The sequence below is a fragment of the Anguilla anguilla genome, chromosome 14 (assembly GCF_013347855.1).
Source record: "Anguilla anguilla isolate fAngAng1 chromosome 14, fAngAng1.pri, whole genome shotgun sequence".
NCBI classification, from domain to species: Eukaryota; Metazoa; Chordata; class Actinopteri; order Anguilliformes; family Anguillidae; genus Anguilla; species Anguilla anguilla.
Window position 1 is genome coordinate 33791165 of NC_049214.1, and position 20858 is coordinate 33812022.

Below are 20858 nucleotides of genomic sequence, written 5' to 3' on the forward strand. Positions count from 1 at the left end.
ACAGGATCTAACTTTATATTTGAAAAAACGTACAATACTGGAATGCAAGTAATGCATACTTTATCCAGAAAATATTCATTATGTTTTTGGCAAACACTTCTCAACACTAATAAATGGGGCATAAACTCAGATGTTTATTTTTTCATGTAAACGGCTCTTGTTTTAGAATCTTTCTCTGAGTCCAATAATAATAAAAAGGACATCTGTACTAATTTTATATCTTCATCAACAAACACATCATTAGAACACATTCCAAGAGAGAAAACCTGATTTTTATTGAAACCGTTTTACTGATAAATGACATTGCGGTGCCTTTTTTTTGCATTTCCCGAATGATCGCCCATTTGTTTTCAAAAGTCATGTGCTAAAAAGACATTGAAACACTGAATAGGAAGAGAGTCCATGCTTTAATATTAACACTTAATCACAAAGAAATCAGGCAAAGTGCCTTCTTTGCCATTTCAATAAAAATATGAGATCTTTTTCCTCCTCTTTTTTTTTTTTTTTTTACACAGTCCTGTTTGCTTTTCGTCATCATATAAAAACGTTTAATACTGATTGCGAAACACTGGATTTAATTTACAAAACAAAATAACTATTATAACAACAATCAATAATAACAACAATAATAATAATAACAATAATAATTATTATATTAAAAATAAAATAGAATAAAAGGAAACGGAACAGTCCGAGCTGCATCGTCTTGGCTAACGCAAACAGTCAACACGTCCGAGGAAACACCGCTTGGTAGCTACAGTCCCTCCTGGCACGCACAGTGTCAGGTCTTTCAGAGTCTTTTTCTCCAAGTCGTTTTTGTTTTGTGTTTTTTTTTTTTTTTACAGTGTAGGCGGAGGTGTAAGTATTCGTGCGCTCTCAATCCAGTCCCAGCTGCTGCACGTTTTTGCACGTCTCCAGGGCAACTGGTCAATCAGGTCCTTCAGAAAGCACCTTGACACCATCAGGAGAGGACAGCCAATCGTCGATGAAGGGGAATCGAGAGACCAATCGGGGGGAGGGGGGCGGGAGGGTGAAACGGCAGACGCCTCAGCATTTGGACGAGGGGAAAAAGCGCCCTGGTGTGAGGAACTTGTACCCGTTCCCGGCGGGCAGCCGGATGGGCCGGGCCCCGGGGCTGCTGCTGGTGGAGGTGGCCGGCGAGGGGGGCAGTTTCCGGGGGTCGTGCTTGCGGTGGCCGTTGGGGGGGTTCCTGGCGCCGCGGTCGAGCGACCTCAGCCCCAGCTCCGGCAGCTCCAGCCCGTCGCCCGGCCCGCCCGGCTTGCCGTGGCGCGGCGAGAGGTTCAGGAGGTTGAGGACGTCCCTCCCGGCGGTGCCCGTGCCTCTCTGGCCGGGACGGAGGGCCCGAACGGGGCCCGAGTGCTGCTGGTGCTGCTGGGCGGCGGCCGCGTTGGCCCAGAAGGTCTTCAGGTTGTGGATGGCCTGCACCTTCTCGTCGATGGCCGCCCGCTTGAGGCGGTCGATGTCGGGGGCGTCGGCCGGGCTGGAGCGGGCAGAGCCGGTGGAGGAGTAGGACAGGGCGGGGGAGGGGGTGCTGCCGGAGGGCGACTGGTGCCCCGAGCTGGGGGAGACGTTGCTAGGCGACCGGGAGATGTGGCCGCTGTAGGGCGAGCTGGGGTACTTGAGCTTGAAGTGGGCGTGGCCGTCCAGGGTCGGGGTGGGGGAGGGGTGGCCCCCCTCCTTCAGGGAGGTGTCGGAGGTGGCGGGGCTGTTGTAGCCCGAGCTGACCTTCTGCAGGGAGGAGGTGCGGGACGGCGGTTTGGGCCGGACTGAGAGGGGGGAGGACTGGCCCCTCATGCTGGTGCTGCTCTGGGGCCGGCTGAAGGCGCTGGTCTCTGACGAGCGGAAGGCGGAGCCTCCGGTGGGGGTGCAGGCGCCCCCGGACCCCGCCCCCCCGCCCTCGCTGCTGGCCCTCTGCAGGCACTCCACTGCCCGTAGGTGGCTCTGCGTCTCCTCCAGGATCTTCTTGGCCAGCTCCTGGGGGTCCAGCGGGGGCGCCGTCGTCCTCTCCTCCTGGGACTTGACGGTGCTGTCGGTCTCGGTGCTGGACTGGTCCGACTCGCCTGTGTCCGAGCTGCTCACCTTCCCCGTCTTCTGGGAGGGTGGGGTCGAGCTCCCGGGGGCGGCGGCGGGGGCGGGGGCGGGCGCGGGCGCGGCCTTGACAGGCGAGGTGGGCGTGCTGACGCTGCCCCGAGAGGAGACCGATGCCCCGCCGTGGCCCCGCCCACTGCCGGCCCCGCCCCCTCGGCCGCGGTTGCTGCGGTGACCGGCGGGCAGGGGCAGGGTGTCGCAGTGGCCTCCCAGGGGTTCGCTGCTGATGATGGAGTAGCCCTCGTACTCCTCTTCGTCCCGCCCGCCCACCGCCCCGTGTGGGGACGAGCGGCTCCGCGGGACGCCCGGGTGCCGGTTCGGGGAGAACAGGCCCGCCCCGCCCCGGTGGCGCTCCAGCTCCTGCTGCCTTCGTTGGCCCAGGTACTCGCAGGCGCTCTCCGACTTGGACACGAAGCTCATGGACGAGGCCACGGAGCTCAGGCTGTACACGGAGATGGCGTCCGAGGCCAAGCTGTCGGGACAGGGCGGGGAGAAGGGTGGCGCCGGGTAGCCCAGGGGCAGCTGGTTGGACACGGACTGGGCCGAGGCCAGGGACTCCAGAGAGGAGGAGCTGTCCAGGCTCAGCCGTTTGGGCAGCTCGGTGGAGTCTGGGAGAAGGCCAGAAATCAGGAAAGAGGATTAGGGAGACAGACAAGGAAAGACAGAGGGAAGAGACCCTTTCTACAGCATGCATTCAGAAGAGAAAACCTGGATCTTTACCAGAAGGGTGCAGGTTTTCAATTCTTTGCTTTTACTCTTGAAACATCACACTGGAGCTGCTGACTTGAGTTTATTGTACCGTCATCACCCTAGAGCCACCTGAAAGAGGCTGACTGGCTGTAGTAAAACCGGTCACAACCAGTTTAGAAAAAAAACTGTTGTGCAAGTGTCCTAATTCTGGCTAATTCTACAGCCCAAGGAAGGAGAAAGTAAGCTCCACGCCAGTTCCAGAGTCCCAAGTGCTTAAGCAACATGCTGCCTCCAAAGTTTGAACTGAAGAAGTTCAGGTCAAAACAGCAAGAAAAATTCAATCACAGCTATGATGTGATGGTTGCAGTAATTCTGTTGTGTAGGCCGCAGTGAACTCTTGCTTTAAAGCCAAAATAAATAAATAAATAAAAACTTGATGGTCGTTCAGGGCATGTTTAAAATCAGTCATGGGGAAGAAACATTCAGTTGTGTTCTTGGGGTCTTGGGTTCAAATCTATAATGCTTTCTACGGAAGTTTCCCCAAGGCCCACTAGAGAACCTGAAATGCATTTCGGAGGACTGGTGGCAACATGGTTTCCAACTGCTTCAGATTGCTGCATGCTAATCGAGACACGATTTCCCAGCACTGCTATAACCTGAGGATTTTTAATCTCGAACCTTAAATTTCCTGCCATGCAATCGGGAGCATTAGGTAAAAATCTCCAGCTGTATAAATGGCAGGAGGGAACAGTATATGGATGCTGGTCATAAATGAGGACATAAACTGTTATGCCATGCTGGGGAGGACTTCTCCTGTGATATACAACTTTCATGGGAGGATCTAAAATTTTGGGGGGGGGGGGGGTCATCATTGCAACATTGCAAAATGCTGCATACTGCCAGGTTCCTTTTGGTTCAATTACGGCTGGAGGGCTTACCGAAAAGTGCCAGCAGGGACTGCAGGGCGAAGTGCATGGTCCGGCGGTTGGCCTGCTTGCCCGTCTTCAGCACCACCTCCTCCTGGCCCACCTCGCACAGGTCGAACCCTGAGCAGAGAGCAGAAGAGCCAAGCCAGTCAAATGACAAGGTGAATCTGCATGATCAGCAGAACTCTCTGTGGTGACTGGATGAAAGAAGACCTTGCTAAAAGGCAAAACTGAGAGGTTTTATGAAAACAGGCCCAGAACTTCATTTTTAATTCTTTCTTTTCCACTCTCATTTCCCTCTTTTTGTGCCTTCTAGGGAAGATTTTTGATTTATCAGATCACTGATAAAAGCCTCTGATTATTATTTTGAGTGAGAGATGTACACAAATTATTTACGCAAATAAGCAGAGAGAGGGAGATGCAAATGCTCAGACATGATGCGAACATTAAAGAGATCCCCAGCAAAACTAGAGTCTACAGACTTACCAGATAGTCGCTCCTTATAGAAACTCCATAGATTCTACAGACTCACCAGATAGTCAGCTCCTTATAGAAACTCCATAGATTCTACAGACTCACCAGATAGTCAGCTCCTTATAGAAACTCCATAGATTCTACAGACTCACCAGATAGTCAGCTCCTTATAGAAACTCCATAGATTCTACAGACTCACCAGATAGTCGTTCCTTATAGAAACTCCATAGATTCTACAGACTCACCAGATAGTCAGCTCCTTATAGATAAAACGCCATAGATTCGACAAACCACATGCTAAGCTCTGCGTTCTTAACGTTGAAAGTTTCCCCCCCATTGATGATGAAATATATTACTTGATTAATGTTCTGAAAATGCATTAAAGACAATTATGTGGCACTGGGCATTCTGTACTGTAATTCAGTGCCAGAGACTCCCGTTACCCGCCAGAACCTCCTGTAGTTCAGGAGCAGAGAGGATGGAAAGAAGGTAGGAGCTGAGAGAGACCGCAGTGTCTGATGGGACAACAGAAATATGTGGCTCAACACCAGCCACTCACCCAGCGCAGCGAGGAATTCATGACAACCTGGCAACCTCCAGAGCTGCACGCTGATGGACACCTGGATGGGAGCCACAGAGAAATCCTGCTCCTTCTCACCTGTCTGCAGCTGGACCAGCACCTGGTGGAGCTACGCGGAGAGAGGGGGGGAAGGGGGGAGAGAGAGAGGGGGAGGGAGGGAGAGGGAGGAAGAGAGAGGGAGGAAGGGAGGGTGAGAACGACAGATTCTGGTCATTTTTTTATTGTCATCGTTCTGCTCATCCTGGCATATATATATATATATATATATATATATATATTATAACAATATAGTATATCACAGTTTCTTATATTATATGCCATATATGCACATGCTATATACCTAAACTGGTTTGAATTTGTGGTGTGTGTGTGAGAGAGAGAAACCGAGAGGGAGAGAATGTTGCCCAGGCAGGAGTGCATGATGGGATTGGTGTGGGGAGGTGTCCATCATGGTGGGGATGAAAGATCACATACAGCATCAGGTTTTCCCATGTATTTTATGGGGTTTATGGGGCTTCAAATGAGGATCAGTCTGACCAGGTTAGCATGACATCACGTAACATTTCCACATTCTTTGCATATCAATTTTACTGCTCTATTGAAATGCATTTCTCACATGCAGAGGAAGCAAATTCAAAGGAAACCATAAAAATAGCTAGCTAAATAAAAAGATAATATCTGTATTATTAATCAAGACTAATGTTTACTAATGCTTTTAGTCCTGGCAGTAGCACCATAAATTGATATTAATAACAAATAACTGTCTCTGTGAAATTTAGGTTTGGGGAATTGTGGGGTTGTTTTCTGAGTGCACCCAATCATCAAATCAGGGACCTTCTTACTGAAGTGTACAGATTTAAGATTTACGGTTTGTTTAGCTCTTCAATTCTGTCCTCCACGCTGAGGTTCATTTGCTATATTTTTCCCATGAACAAAGATGATGTAATACTTTTACACAAAACACAGGGGAACACACCTTCATGAAAGTCACTAGAACTTAACAGGCATTGTAGAGACCCAAAGTCATTATGCTGTAAAAAAAATAGTTTGTTGTTTGTTTGCGTGGCTTTTCATCCATTAATCAATGACATTACACCTTACCCTCCAGTGATCCCAGTCAGAATTGAAATTATAACAACGCTAATTAAAAAACTGTTATGACTGTGTCTTTGGAGGGAGGAAAGGTAACGCAACATAAATCACAGTTTTCAAAGGGTCTGCAGATTTTACGGTCGGCGGTAAATCTTCTGTTATTTGGTCTCTTTGTCTGTGCAGTAAAATCTGCATCCAGCTAAAATTTGCATTCATCCACCATCCTTCATAGATTCTGAATTGCATCTTTCTGGAACGCTGTGGCATGCTGGTCTGACAGGTTCCTTTTAATAAACCAGTGAACCCGGCAGGGAAAACAGGGGGACTCTTTGCTGCTTAGATGGAACTTACCATTCCCACCACATTTTTAACAGCCTTCAGGTAGCAGATTAGGAGGAAGAGAGAGAAATAGTATTTAGTACCAAGCATTGGCCATTCACTGCAAGCATTAGAGACCAAGCAAAGATATGGGACTTTGGCCATGCAGATAATACAATACACATTACATTTTAGCCCACTATTAAAAGCAACGCACTTACTTAGCTTAGATCCATTTATACAGCTGGATACTTTACTGAAATAATTCAGGTTAAGTACCTCGGTCAAGGGTACAACGAAATTCACCCACCTGAGAACTGACCCTAAAAAGAGTAACAAGTCCAGTTCCCTAACCGCCGAACTACACACCTGAGTTATGTAAGTTCCAGTGCAAGACCTGGCTGAAGATGTTCCCAGACATGCAACGTATGCAGCACACATAAGCTCCAGGATGAAGCAGAGCATGTATCGATCTACACTAGGGGTTTCCAGTGCTGCTTCTGAAGGTGTGCAGTCTCACTGTTTTCAGGTCTCTTTAAAGACTATAACAGCCTAAGTCCAGACCTGGTAAAATATTTACATTCAGATGTATTCATTTAGCAGGTGGTCTTGTTCTTATTCACCTGCAGAACAGGAGCAACTCAGATAACCAACATTGGTTCCTGGAACCTTCCCCGAATGTTACGGAAGGTTAGGGTAAACCTCAATACCAGTCCCTGCATTCAGCAAGTTCCCTGCATTATTTTTAAAGTCACAAAGCACATTGAAGCAATGGCCTAGGGATGTTATTCAGTTCTGTTATCAAGTTAAAAATAATGAGAATGTTACCACGAATGAAAGCCAATGGAATATTAATCTGCCTCTTAATCTTAATATGTATACTCCATTGTTTTTTCATGACTGAATATTAACCATCAGGGAATACTTCCAATTAGGTTTTTCTGTGACATGACAGGAACATTTGTTTGTGAGATTAACATGCGTGGAACAGTAAATGTGAGACCATAATAATCATAACATGATCTCAGCACAAATGACAACATAACTGGAATGTTCCCCAATGTTCTTGGAGCATTTTGAGTTGGGAAAGGGTGCATAAGAGTGTGTGTGTGTGTGTGTGTATGTGTGTAAGTGTAAGTGTGTGTGTGTGTGTGTGTGTGTGTGTGTGTAAGCATGTGTGAGTGTGTGTGTGTAAGGGTGTGTGTGTGTGTGTATGTGTAAGTGTATGTGAGAGTGTTTGTGTGTGTGTGTGTGCTTGTAAGCCTGTGTGTATTGTGTGTGTGTGTAAGTGTATGTGAGTGCGTGTGTGTGTGTAAGGGTGTGTGTGTAAGTGTATGTGAGAGTGTGTGTGTGTGTACGTGTGTGTGTAAGTGTATGTGAGAGTGTTTGTGTGTGTGTGTATGTGTGTGTGTAAGTGTATGTGAGAGCGTGTGTGTGTGTGTGTGTGTGTGTAAGTGTATGTGAGTGCGTGTGTGTGTGTGTAAGCGTGTGTGTGTGTGTGTAAGTGTATGTGAGAGTGCGTGTGTGTGTGTAAGCGTGTGTGTGTGTAAGGGTGTGTGTAAGTGTATGTGAGAGCGTGTGTGTGTAAGTGTATGTGTGTGTGTGTGTGTGTGTGTAAGGGTGTGTGTGTGTGCGTGAGTGTGTAAGTGTATGTGTGAGTGTGTGTGTGTGTAAGTGTATGTGAGAGCGTGTGTGTGTGTGTGTGTGTGTGTGTAAGTGTATGTGAGAGTGTGTGTGTGCGTGAGTGTGTAAGTGTATGTGAGAGCGTGTGTGTGTGTGTGGCAGGTCAGAGGCCTACCCTGTTGATGAGTTGTTCTCCCGTCTCTGAGGCAGTGATGAGTTTGCAGAGGGCCAGGAGTGCAGGGGGAGGCAGACCTGGGGGGGGGGGGGGGGGGTTACAGTATGACAACACTATGACACTAATACTGTAAGGATCAACATGCAGCTTCTGCCTTCATCAAACACGTCATTTAATATGAGCCAGTTAAAGCAAACAAGAGCACCCCTGGTCTAAAGAGCTATGGCATCTCAAAGCGTCCCGTCCCTGCTGCAGCCCCGGTGGCGCCCCCTACGTACCGAGCAGGGACTGCAGGGTGGTGCTGCACTGCTGGAGCCGGTCGCCGGGGTCGGCGGTGGGGAAGAAGACGGCGGCGGGGAGGCCGGTTCCCGCCGAATCGAGCCGGAAGCCCACGGCGGTCAGCAGCGCCTGCCAGCCCGGGACCCCGCCCACCTTGTTCTCCACGCTCTGCTGGGACGTGTACATGGAGTTACGCTGGCCACTCTGGATCCGCTGCAGGGACTTCTCCACCTGGGGCGGGGGGAGGGGGGGAGGGAAGGCTTTAGGACACGGCTGCCGGCCTTCTGGGGGAGAGGGGTTGAGAAGCCGTGATTCGGACACGAGAGGGCGAAGGCCGCAGGTTCTCTGGAATCAGGCGTTCAGCGCTCCTGTTGTGGTACGCTTACTAAACGTAATGAGCAGGGCTCACCAGGTGGAGCAGGACTCTCATGGCGTCCCGAGCCCGGTCCGGGTACTGCAAGATCTCCGCCAGCGCCTGGCCAATCAGAGACGAGGGGCTGTTCAGCTTCACGTCGTTGCCAATCAGCATGAAGCCTGCAGACACAAGACCAGAGTGGGGGGGGAGGGGCTTAGTCAGAGGGAGGAGCAAACTAACTACACAACACAACTCACACAGTCTGGGGGATGGAGAATACCTGGCAACACACGAAACTCACACAGACTGGGGGATGGAGAATACCTGGCAACACAACATAACTCACACAGCCTGGGGGAATGAAAATACCTGTATGTACTGTGTGTGTGTGTGTGTGTGTGTGTGTGTGCATATGTGCGTGTGTGTGTGTTAGTGTGGGTGTAAGTGTGTGTGTGTGTGTTAGTGTGTGTGTGTGTGCGCATATGTGTGTGTCTGTGTGTGCGTGTGTTTCTGTGAGTGTGTGTGTATGCGTATGCACGTGTTGTGCATGTGTGTGTGCATGTGTGTGTGTCTGTGTGCGTGCACGTGTATGTGTTGGCACTGACCTGCCCAGTTGGAGGGGTGGGAGTACAGCTTGCTGCTCTGCACGTGTGTGCGCATGTGTTTGTGTGAGTGTGTATGTGTATGAGTGTGTGTATATGTGTGAGTACGTGTGTTGTGTGTATGAGTGTGTGTGTTGGTACTGACCAGCCCAGTTGGAGGGGTGGGAGAACGCGTGTGTATTAGTGTGTTGGTACTGACCGGCCCAGTTGGAGGGGTGGGAGAACGCGTGTGTGTAAGTGTGTGTATGTGTGTGTATTGGTACTGACCGGCCCAGTTGGAGGGGTGGGAGAACGCGTGTGTATAAGTGTGTGTATGAGCGTTTTGGTACTGACCGGCCCAGTTGGAGGGGTGGGAGAACGCGTGTGTATTAGTGTGTTGGTACTGACCGGCCCAGTTGGAGGGGTGGGAGAACGTGTGTGTATGAGTGTGTTGGTACTGACCGGCCCAGTTGGAGGGGTGGGAGAACGCGTGTGTATAAGCGTGTTGGTACTGACCGGCCCAGTTGGAGGGGTGGGAGAACGCGTGTGTATAAGCGTGTTGGTACTGACCGGCCCAGTTGGAGGGGTGGGAGAACGCGTGTGTATAAGTGTGTTGGTACTGACCGGCCCAGTTGGAGGGGTGGGAGAACGCGTGTGTATAAGTGTGTTGGTACTGACCGGCCCAGTTGGAGGGGTGGGAGAACGCGTGTGTGTAAGTGTGTGTATGTGTGTGTATTGGTACTGACCGGCCCAGTTGGAGGGGTGGGAGAACGCGTGTGTATAAGTGTGTGTATGAGCGTGTTGGTACTGACCGGCCCAGTTGGAGGGGTGGGAGAACGCGTGTGTATTAGTGTGTTGGTACTGACCGGCCCAGTTGGAGGGGTGGGAGAACGTGTGTGTATGAGTGTGTTGGTACTGACCGGCCCAGTTGGAGGGGTGGGAGAACGCGTGTGTGTAAGTGTGTTGGTACTGACCGGCCCAGTTGGAGGGGTGGGAGAACGCGTGTGTATAAGCGTGTTGGTACTGACCGGCCCAGTTGGAGGGGTGGGAGAACGCGTGTGTATAAGTGTGTTGGTACTGACCGGCCCAGTTGGAGGGGTGGGAGAACGCGTGTGTATAAGTGTGTTGGTACTGACCGGCCCAGTTGGAGGGGTGGGAGAACGCGTGTGTATAAGTGTGTTGGTACTGACCGGCCCAATTGGAGGGGTGGGAGAACGCGTGTGTATAAGTGTGTTGGTACTGACCGGCCCAATTGGAGGGGTGGGAGAACGCGTGTGTGTAAGCGTGTTGGTACTGACCGGCCCAGTTGGAGGGGTGGGAGAACGCGTGTGTATAAGTGTGTTGGTACTGACCGGCCCAATTGGAGGGGTGGGAGAACGCGTGTGTGTAAGCGTGTTGGTACTGACCGGCCCAGTTGGAGGGGTGGGAGAACGCGTGTGTATAAGCGTGTTGGTACTGACCGGCCCAGTTGGAGGGGTGGGAGAACGCGTGTGTGTAAGTGTGTTGGTACTGACCGGCCCAGTTGGAGGGGTGGGAGAACGCGTGTGTATTAGTGTGTTGGTACTGACCGGCCCAGTTGGAGGGGTGGGAGAACGCGTGTGTATAAGTGTGTTGGTTTGTACTGACCGGCCCAGTTGGAGGGGTGGGAGAACGCGTGTGTATAAGCGTGTTGGTACTGACCGGCCCAGTTGGAGGGGTGGGAGAACGCGTGTGTATTAGTGTGTTGGTACTGACCGGCCCAGTTGGAGGGGTGGGAGAACGCGTGTGTATTAGTGTGTTGGTACTGACCGGCCCAGTTGGAGGGGTGGGAGAACGCGTGTGTATAAGCGTGTTGGTACTGACCGGCCCAGTTGGAGGGGTGGGAGAACGCGTGTGTATGAGCGTGTTGGTACTGACCGGCCCAGTTGGAGGGGTGGGAGAACGCGTGTGTATTAGCGTGTTGGTACTGACCGGCCCAGTTGGAGGGGTGGGAGAACGCGTGTGTATTAGTGTGTTGGTACTGACCGGCCCAGTTGGAGGGGTGGGAGAACGCGTGTGTATAAGTGTGTTGGTACTGACCGGCCCAGTTGGAGGGGTGGGAGAACTGCTTGCTGCTCTGTACAGTCTTCATGGCGTCGGCGAGGGCGGCGCTGGCCTTGGTGCCGTTCAGCAGGGCGGAGTAGAAGGCGTGCACGAACACCTTGGAGGCGGCGACCGGGACGGGCCACAGGGACACGAGCACGCACTGCGCCCCCGCCGCCAGGAAGGCCCGCGTCAGCCCCACCACCCCGTCCGCCGTCACCTTACTGTCCGACTCCTGATAGGACCTGCATCACACAGGGGGAGGGGCTTATGAGTCACAGTGCTCCATCCTCCTGATAGGACCTGCATCACACAGGGGGAGGGGCTTATGAGTCACAGTGCTCCATACTCCTGATAGAACCTGCATCACACAGGGGGAGGGGCTTATGAGTGATAGTGCTCCATACTCCTGATAGGACCTGCATCACACAGGGGGAGGGGCTTATGAGTCACAGTGCTCCATACTCCTGATAGGACCTGCATCACACAGGGGGAGGGGCTTATGAGTGATAGTGCTCCATACTCCTGATAGAACCTGCATCACACAGGGGGAGGGGCTTATGAGTGATAGTGCTCCATACTCCTGATAGGACCTGCATCACACAGGGGGAGGGGCTTACGAGTCACAGTGCTCCATACTCCTGATAGGACCTCTGTCGCACAGGGGGAGGGGCTTATGAGTGATAGTGCTCCATACTCCTGATGGGGGAGGGGCTCCTGGAATTTCATGTAACAAGTATAAGAGCCCTCAAGTGGCTAGTTGATGGTTCACAGTTCACACTGAACCAAACAGTTTGTTTTTATTGCTAAAGTGCTGTAATTCACACAGAGTACATAATGAAGCGTGTGTTTAATTGCTTAAATAATATACTTCACAATAAAATAAAAGGCGGAATTTGATGGCTTAAATGTGGCTGGTCTGAGTCCAATTCCTATATTGCGGCTCAGTTTTACAACGTACTTGAATCCCTGTGGCAGTGTAGCATAGTGGTTAGGGAACTGGGCCTGAACTCTGAGGTTGCTGGTTTGATTCCCAGCTGCAGTGCTGCCGTTGAACCCTTGAGCAAAGTACTTAACCTCAATTGCTTCAGTAAATTGCCAGCAGTAAAAATGGATTGCATGTAAAAAAGAATGTAATCTCTGCAAGTACTAGATAAGAGCATCTGCTAAGTGCGTAAAATGTACACATTACCAGTTTTAAATCAAATTCCAATAGTACACCCTGTAGTAGTAATTCCTACATTACCTGAGGAAACGCGCCCACACTTACTGACAAATAAGAGGTTTTTAAAAGCACCTAAAGTGATATTATGAGGGAAAAGTGTTGTGTTGATATTTTCAAAGACATTTTGAAGTATTAAGTGGACAGTTCATATCAAAACAGACAAGACCAGAACGGCGATTAAAAAAAAAAATATATATATTTAGAATGCTAATGAGTAAAGACTACGCATGATAATCGCACTTAACAAATTAAACGACTGTTTCCATGACAATGAGTTACGAGCTGGTTGAGTGGGCCTTGTCTGATTGTTTCTCTCAACTCTGGATTTGACACGTTGAATCAGGAAGACCGCAGCCAGCCAGCAGACGTTCTGCAGTAAAACTCGAAAGTTCACGCTCAACAAAATCTCCTCTCTCTGAGACGGTCTCGTCGACCGAGGACTTTGTCTGCTCTGCGGGTGTTTGACTAGGATTTCTAAAGACATTTGTGAGTATTAAAAATCAGCCCTTCAATGTTTACTCAACGTGTTTTCTAAAGAACCCGGCAACACACATTCCTCGGGAGTCCTTTACAAATATTTGTTTGAGCGCTTTTCCGAAAAACACCAAAAATTAATGCCTGACTGCAATTAATGGCACACGGTCACAGCAGGCAGGCGTGCTGGGGGACTGGAGGCTGGGGATTTCCTTTCCAGCTCCCCCCGGTGCAGTGATGCTTTATGCTGGGTGATCATTAGCGAGATTTGAAGCCTATTGAAGATATCTGAGATCTGAGAAACTCCTACTTCCACCCCTAAATAAACTGCAAAACATGTTTATCAGCAGGTTCCTTTTCATGGAGCAGATGTTTGATAGTTACCCCACTAATACAGGAAAAAAAGAACGCCATTTCAATTCTAAATGTACAAATCAAGGGATCAAGGGTTTTTTTTTTGCATTTTTGAAAAATGTTCAGAGCAACTGCAGCTGATGCGAAACTGAGTGAACATAGCATCTTTGAGGAAACACAGATGTGAGCATCTTTGAGGAAGCATACATTTGTGCATCTTTGAGGGAGCACATATTTGGGCATCTTTGAGGGAACACGTATTTGAACATCTTTGAGGGAACACAGATTTGCGCATCTTTGAGGGAACACTTATTTGAACATTTTTGAGAGAACACAGATTTGTGTATGTTCAAGGGAACACAGATTTGAGTATTGTTGAGGGAATAGAGATCTGAATATCTTTGAGGGAACACAGACATGTGAAAGAATGCTTGACCCACATCACCTGTTGTGTTCAATGCCTTCCTGCTCTTCATCTTGGTGCTTTTTAGCATACAAGTATATAAGAATCTCCACAATTGATCTAAGAGCACAAAGGTAATGGTACATGTTTGTGTATCAAACGTGGGTGTGCACGCACAACAACAGTTGTTTCAGCAACACATCAGGCAGTGTGTCTAGCCCCCCAGGGTAATTCGGTATTCACGCTCTTGCCTCTCACTCGGCAGCTGAGAAGCTAAACCAGCGCAGGCATTGAGTCAGAGGACAGAGTCAAGTGCAGGAGAGCACGCAGGCTGTAGGCCCCTGACTGTCCAGAGGGGGGCGCTGGGGCATCACGAGACGCCGAATGCCCTGCCGAATGGGATCTGTTTTCCCTGCGTAACTCAACTTTTGTGCCTCCTGTTACAAACACAGAATCAGTGCCTTCATCAATAAAGAGGTTACTTTACCCTGACAAGGGGTCAAACACGTATTGGAATTTTAATTTAGCTCTTCGGCTGCCAGTAAAATTTGGAAAGACTCCAACTGAACTACGAGAATTTTCAGCAATGAATGGCACAAACATCACAGGGTCACATAAAAGACAGATTTGTTTATGAAAACTGGTGAAAGGAAATGGTTATCGGTCAGTAATCTGTAGGAGTGTTACTGGTAGGTTAGCAGGGAAGGTTCAGGCAGTGGCAGCCCCGCCCTGGATCACTCACCCCAGCACCACCAGTTTGACGGGCAGCCGCAGGTCCAGGATGTCGGCGGCGGTGAGCAGGAACTCCTGCAGGGGCGGGCTGTCGCACACGCTCTCCGCGTCGCTGCCGTCGTCCTGCCCCCCCCGCAGGCTCTCCGGGATGGTGTAGCTGCTGCTCCCCTTTCCCCCCGCCCCGGCCCCGCCCCCCGGGCCCACCCCGCCCGGCCCCGCCCCCCCGGCGGCGGCGGAGGCGGCGGCGCTCTCCGGGTTGGGCGTGAGCACCAGGGCGGCGAGCTTCCAGGAGATGTGCGTGGCGAAGTGGGCGCACTCGGCCTGCGTGAGCGCGCTCATCACGCGCTCCTTGGTGGCGGCCGCGCCCGCCAGCGGCTGGCAGCCCAGCAGCTCCGACACCATGACCGCCTCCTCCTCTGCCGACGGCATGGGCCCCCACAGCCAGCGGTCCATCACCGACGAGGGTAACCGCGGGTTACCCACCACCGCCGCCATGGAGACGCCGCCGCACAGCGCTGGCCCCGCCCGCCGAGGGTGCGTCTGAGGACAGAGGCAGCCAATCACGTACTCAGTCATCACTCAACTAATATATCGCTCAAATAATCAACCACTCACTTCATCAACCAATCCTTTAGTCAACTGCCCTCTCAATTAATTATTAACGCCGTCAATTAATGACACAAACAATCATTCAATCAATGTCTAAGTTGGCTAAGTTACCCAATCAATCACTCAGTCAATACATGCCCAATGTATCACTCAATTAATCAATAAATCATTTCACCAATATATCACTCTATGAATCAATCAACCAGTTACTCAGTCAATCTGACCAACATACTACTTAATGAATAGAACATCAAAGATACATAAAAATCAATCTATCTCCTCCTTCAATTTTTTCAATAAAGTACTGGGATATATAATTACATAAAACAATCACACAGGTAAACATATCTAGTTATCCCACAGTATGCCAATTAATAACCTAATAAATGAATCATTTATACCCATCAGGAGTTCAGCCAATGAATCATTCAATCACTCAATAAGCCATTAAGTCACTAAATCACACAATCCTAAAATTAATTAATCAACTGCTATTGTGCTGTCAATCAATCACTATCCACCAAGATGTCTGACAAATAAAGCAGCTAATCATGAAAAAAGTCACATTTTGATTTTGACTGGAAGTCTACTCCCGTATTATCATTCAGCTGTGCATTTCACAAGCACTTATGAATATTCATATCCATTTATGACTGAAGAGCCCCAAATGACTTGAGGCCTCTTCCTAAACCCTCAGCCGGTTTACATCAGCTGCGATACGCAAACATGAATATTCAAAAGCTGCAAAGCACTCCATGCCACTGCGCTGGATTGCAGCACAACAATCACTTCAAACGGGTGTCACCGACATAAGCAATTTCAGACGAAATCAAAAAGAAGTGAAGTGGAGAGGGCGTGCAGTGAATGTGTAAGAGCAGCAGAGTGGCCTGGCATTACAGGCCGATATCTCTCCTTAATAAAGGAGAGGAGTGGCAGTGTCGTATAACGGTATAACAGCATAATGGGCTTTTAAAAGGTTGCAGGTTTGGCTCCCTATGTAGGACACTGCTGTTGCACCATTAAGCAAGGTACTTAACCTGAATTGCTTCAGTATATATCCAGCTGTAAGCCGGATACTATGTCTAAAAGCAAAAGCTGTGCAATTCACTGTGGATAAGAATGTCTGCTAAATGCCAGTAACGTAAATATAGAAAGCTGGCAAAAGCAGTGCACTTCAGAGCCAAAAACCTGCCAGCTTCTCAGGACGTAACCAAGTATATTCCAACCAAACATATCAGAGTTGTGAAGGTCGGCCAATGGTGATTCACGCGTAAACTATGAGATCTGGAGTGTTTGTGTTTGAGCAGCATGAGGTGAGTCACGTCTCCGATAAGCTCACTAGTGTTCGTCACCGCTACACTGTGTGCTGTGAGGAGACTGTAGGGGGGAGGGCCTCTTTGGGACCTCTGGCGCTCTGAGCACCTGGGGTCTGAGGTCAGGGGTGGAGGTGTGAGGGGCGGTCCCAGGAATGAGGGGCAGGCCCATGCAGGTGTGAGGGGCGGTCCCAGGAATGAGGGGTGGGCCCAGGTGTGAGGGGCAGGCCCAGGTGTGAGGGGACGAGACTATGCAGGTTTGAGGGGTGGGCCCATGCAGGTGTGAGGGGCAGGCCCAGGTGTGAGGGGACGAGACCATGCAGGTGTGAGGGGTGGTCCCAGGAGTGAGGGGCAGACCTTGGCTCCGGCTCCCAGGCTCCCGATGGAGGGCACGGCAATGAGGCTGAAGCGCTCGTACAGGTACTCGTTGGAGGAGCTGCCTTTGAGCAGGGCGAAGGGGATGAGGTACAGCTCCCCCTCCAGCACCAGAACCAGCTGCCTGTGGCGGCCCACGGGCCCGCTCGAGTGCATCAGACCCTGGGGGAGCAGAGAGAGAGCGCAGGGGGTCGGTCAGAACTGCCCCAGAACTGCCACACCACAGGAGCCAGCAGACTGTTTAAACCATCTCATTCAGTCAGACACCAGCGCCTGTGTTTGTGAAGCATCTCAAGGAAAAAGTGCTGATCTAGAATCAGGCTGACCATTTCCTTCATAGTGGACACGATGAGGACATATACAGAGGGAAGTTCAGTAGTGTCCAATTACTCTTAGTAAATTCTTATTTTGCTTAATGCCAAAGTGAATATACAACAAAGTGGATGTACACGTCCACACACGCGCATGCACACACACACACACACACACACACACAGCACTCTCTATAAGCTGTGTACTAAAGGTAAGAGGCGCCAGGACCGAGCTCCTGGATGAAAGGAGAGGAGACGCCTGTCAGGTAAGACAGGGATGCAGTTTGTTCTGATTTCTCAAGGAAGTCTCTCTTTCATCCTCAACAATCTGGGTCACAGGCGCCTGAAGCTCCGCGCCAATCAACGTCAAGCGAGATCTTCACAAGCGGCATCTGCGTCTTCAGGAACCTTTCTCAGTTAGTTTTTAGAAGGTGGGGCCTCACCCCCTCCATGGGCGCGACCAGCAGGTCGTAGAGCGCGCGGAGCGGGGGCTTGCTCAGGGCGCTGGCGCGGCGGGGCAGCGAGGACCCGCCATCTTTGGCGGGAGAGACGGTGTTGCTGAACAGGCTGGTCATGCTCTGGCAGCTCCTGTAGGGCGGGAGCAAACAGAGCAGAAAACGGCGTTAGTGCGATACGGCGCTGTGCTGGGTGTGGGGGTGGGGTTCAGGGTGGGGTGGGGTGGGGTGGGATGGGTGTGGGGTTCAGAGGTGGGGTTCATGGGTTAGAGCGGTGGGGGGGGTCAGTCAGACCAACTTCAAGTCACTTCAGGAAATGTCATTCATTGAAACTCTGTTCCTGAATTGAAAAAAAATGTATTGAATTTGAGGATCACTCCTGAAAAAATAATGTGGATGTGGATATGAGGATAGAAACATGATTGTTTTTATACTAATCAATTGCACTTCAATAGCTGGATTTATCCACTGACTGAATTGCGATGGAATTGACTTCAGCTGTGGCTGTCAGTCCAACTCCACATCACTGAGTCCAGGGCTTAGTCCACAGGGCACACATGACAACACAGACAACAGAGGACAATATCACCATGTTCAACAAGACAGCCATAACAACAACATCAACAACAAAAAAGACACAGAAACAAGAACAACATAACTCATTGTCAGTGATTCACCAGCTCAGATATTGTTGTAAAGGCACACCGCCACCGGATGGCAGTGTGGAGCTGTAAATGAGCCAGGCCCTTCCGCAGGTGGTGTTCTTAAAACCGTATGACATCTCAGTATTGTAACCTGGGGGCAAAGCAGTGAAATATCTGCCTTCTAGAGGAGATACAGCACAGACAACACTCTACCTCCAGTGCACACAGCTAACTCCCGCTACAGAAATGGAATGTATTCACCACACACTTTGAAAGTGTATCACGATAAAAATACTTCACAGCAGTTTATTTTTTTTAAAAGAGCATTGAACATACTGCCATTTCTAAAAGCGGTAATCTTATGTATCTTTTGCCCATACGCTGTGACACGTTGCAGTGTCTGTGTTGCTGTTTTATTTTAGTATATTCAGTATTTTCCATGTCCATAAGGGTCCACTAGAATCAAGGAAAGTATTTGGCGAATATATTGTCAGCATCAAATGAACAGAGCCAACTGCTGTCATAAACAATCTCTGCAAATCTATCATTTAGGGCCGAAGCGTCCCGGGGCCACAGAATCGAAGTTTATTTATTTATTGTTTGAAAGGCATTTTAATTGCACAGTATTGTTATTTCTATGGTATATCAACACCCTGCATAAGGAATGTTTAGTTGTCCACACTTGATACAAATGATTTACGGTAAGGGAGCATTAAAGTTCATGATTTTTCAGGAGTGAGAAGCTTACTTGTCTTTTCAAACTGTCTACTGTCTATCCTAGACTACTTGTGCTTTTTTGCATTACGCACACCCTTACATCACAGACCCCCTCGAACAGGTAACACACGTGCTTGTCAATCAAAAACGACGTGGCAAAACTGATCCAAATGCGTCTCCTTCAGGATCACAGAAAACTGTCTGTGCGCACACGTGAACAGGTACGACGAAGAGTCGCCACGGTGACAGGCAGGACACCAGAAGGGCAGCAATCGACCAAAAAGCTGCTCGGATTAATCTGTGATCGAGTCAACGCATTAACCCTTTCCGCATAACGGCAGTGTGCTCGTTCCCTGCTCAATCACTCACGAATGATCAGACGCAAGCCCGTGTCAGAGCAGGTACGCCAACAACGGCGTCCCCATCACAAACAATAAAACCCCCGAGCGGAGAACCTGAAAGCCTGCTGAGTTCAGCAAGGTCCAGAAAAAAGGGCGCAGTAAAAAATAGCCTAAATGAAACTCAGTCGCAAAATGGGTCTTGCTCTGTGGAGCAGAACTCCTTCAGTGAAAGTAGGGTTTTAGAGGGATTTGCTGTTAGAGAAACACCATGCAGTGACTGAACAGGTGGCAGCATGTGCACCTACCCCCCCCCCCCTCCCCCCCCCCCGCCCCCGAATCGGCGCGTTTCGGTTTCTCTCTGGCTTCAGACGGCTCGGCCCTTGTCTGTGTCTGGTGCCAGCTGTGGTTCGCCTGCGGCTAAACCACCACAATTTATTGTCTTTTACAACATCAATTTGAAAGATATCGAACGCAAGATGGAACATAACGGGCCACAGCGGCGGCATACTGAACACTATTTTTTATTTTATTTTTTTTAAGAAAGGGGAGCAGACAATCCACCCATCCTTACATGTGTTCTCTGCTTTATCCAGACAGAGCGAAAGAGAAAGCAGAGAAGGTAACAGACAGAGAAGGGGTCACAGCACAGAAAGAGCCATGATGAACAAATTAACCCCCACCTGTATTGGAGGGGGGGGGGGCGGGGGGGGTGCTTATTTGGCCTGAGAGTCAGTCAGCCTACAGACAGCGCCAGACTCCTCGCCTCATACTGAATAATTTGGTCGCGATAATTATTCATGCGACAAGGATACAAAGAAAACTCGGCAGACCACGGACAAATATTCCAACGGCTTATTTTGTGGAGGTCGATCTGCTTTGGGGTGATTTATTTTTTTTTTACACGTCCTCGCCTCGGGAATGCATACTGCTTAATTAACATTTCGACCGGTTAAAGGTTCGAGCGTTAAACGTCCTATTAAACCCAATAAACCATATCGAGAAAAGCGCAGGATGGCGAGGCACCTTTAGAAAGGGACTGAGGTGTGAGAACGGGAGAGGGATGAAAAGCCAGGGTAATGGCTGTTTATGACCTGACCCGACATGACCCTGTTTGGTGCTCTTCTACCCCTCTGTTAAATGGGGGCTTATCTACTCGCTTTTTTTTTAGGCTTCAAAGCAGCCAGCTGGTATTTATTACAGGTAATTGCTTTTGCGGTAATTTCTCTACAGATGATAAAAAATACGATAACAATGCGTCGTAAAACAAATTATGAGGATGACAAGATGAATGCAAATTTAAAAATTAAACTGACGCAGGTTCGGTTCGGGGTACCTGGCTTCTCCCAAAAATGGTATTTTAAACAACAGTGACCCTTTGCACTGACTATCCAACCTTGTGGAGCGAAGGTACAAAATAAAGTATCGTATTAAATGAACCCGGATTTGTGTGCTAATCATGTGATTATGTAAATGGACTGCATTTATATAGCACTTTTATCCAAAGCGCTTCACAATTGATGCCTCTGATTCACCCGTTTACACACCATCGGTGAAAGGCTGCCATGCAAGGGACCAATCAGCTCGTTGGGAGCAATTAGGGGTTAGGTGTCTTGCTCAGGGACACTTCGACACGCCCAGGGCG

The 20858-nt window shown here is 49.7% G+C and overlaps 1 protein-coding gene across 2 annotated transcripts in view; it reads right to left on the bottom strand.

The window, feature by feature from the left end:
• Window positions 1–250: 250 nt before the first annotated feature.
• ttc28 (tetratricopeptide repeat domain 28) overlaps window positions 251–20858 on the bottom strand; it is a 290826-nt gene continuing 270218 nt past the window's right edge. For both annotated transcript variants that reach the window (XM_035391601.1, XM_035391602.1), the window contains 11 exons: window positions 17503–17647; window positions 16731–16910; window positions 14462–14991; window positions 11261–11508; window positions 8676–8800; window positions 8266–8497; window positions 7988–8064; window positions 6223–6246; window positions 4759–4888; window positions 3738–3845; window positions 251–2717 (listed from right to left, as the gene is read on the bottom strand). In XM_035391601.1, the coding sequence (XP_035247492.1) occupies window positions 1048–2717; window positions 3738–3845; window positions 4759–4888; window positions 6223–6246; window positions 7988–8064; window positions 8266–8497; window positions 8676–8800; window positions 11261–11508; window positions 14462–14991; window positions 16731–16910; window positions 17503–17647 (3469 nt within the window). In that variant the 3' untranslated portion in view covers window positions 251–1047. The remainder of the gene's footprint in view (window positions 2718–3737; window positions 3846–4758; window positions 4889–6222; window positions 6247–7987; window positions 8065–8265; window positions 8498–8675; window positions 8801–11260; window positions 11509–14461; window positions 14992–16730; window positions 16911–17502; window positions 17648–20858) is intronic.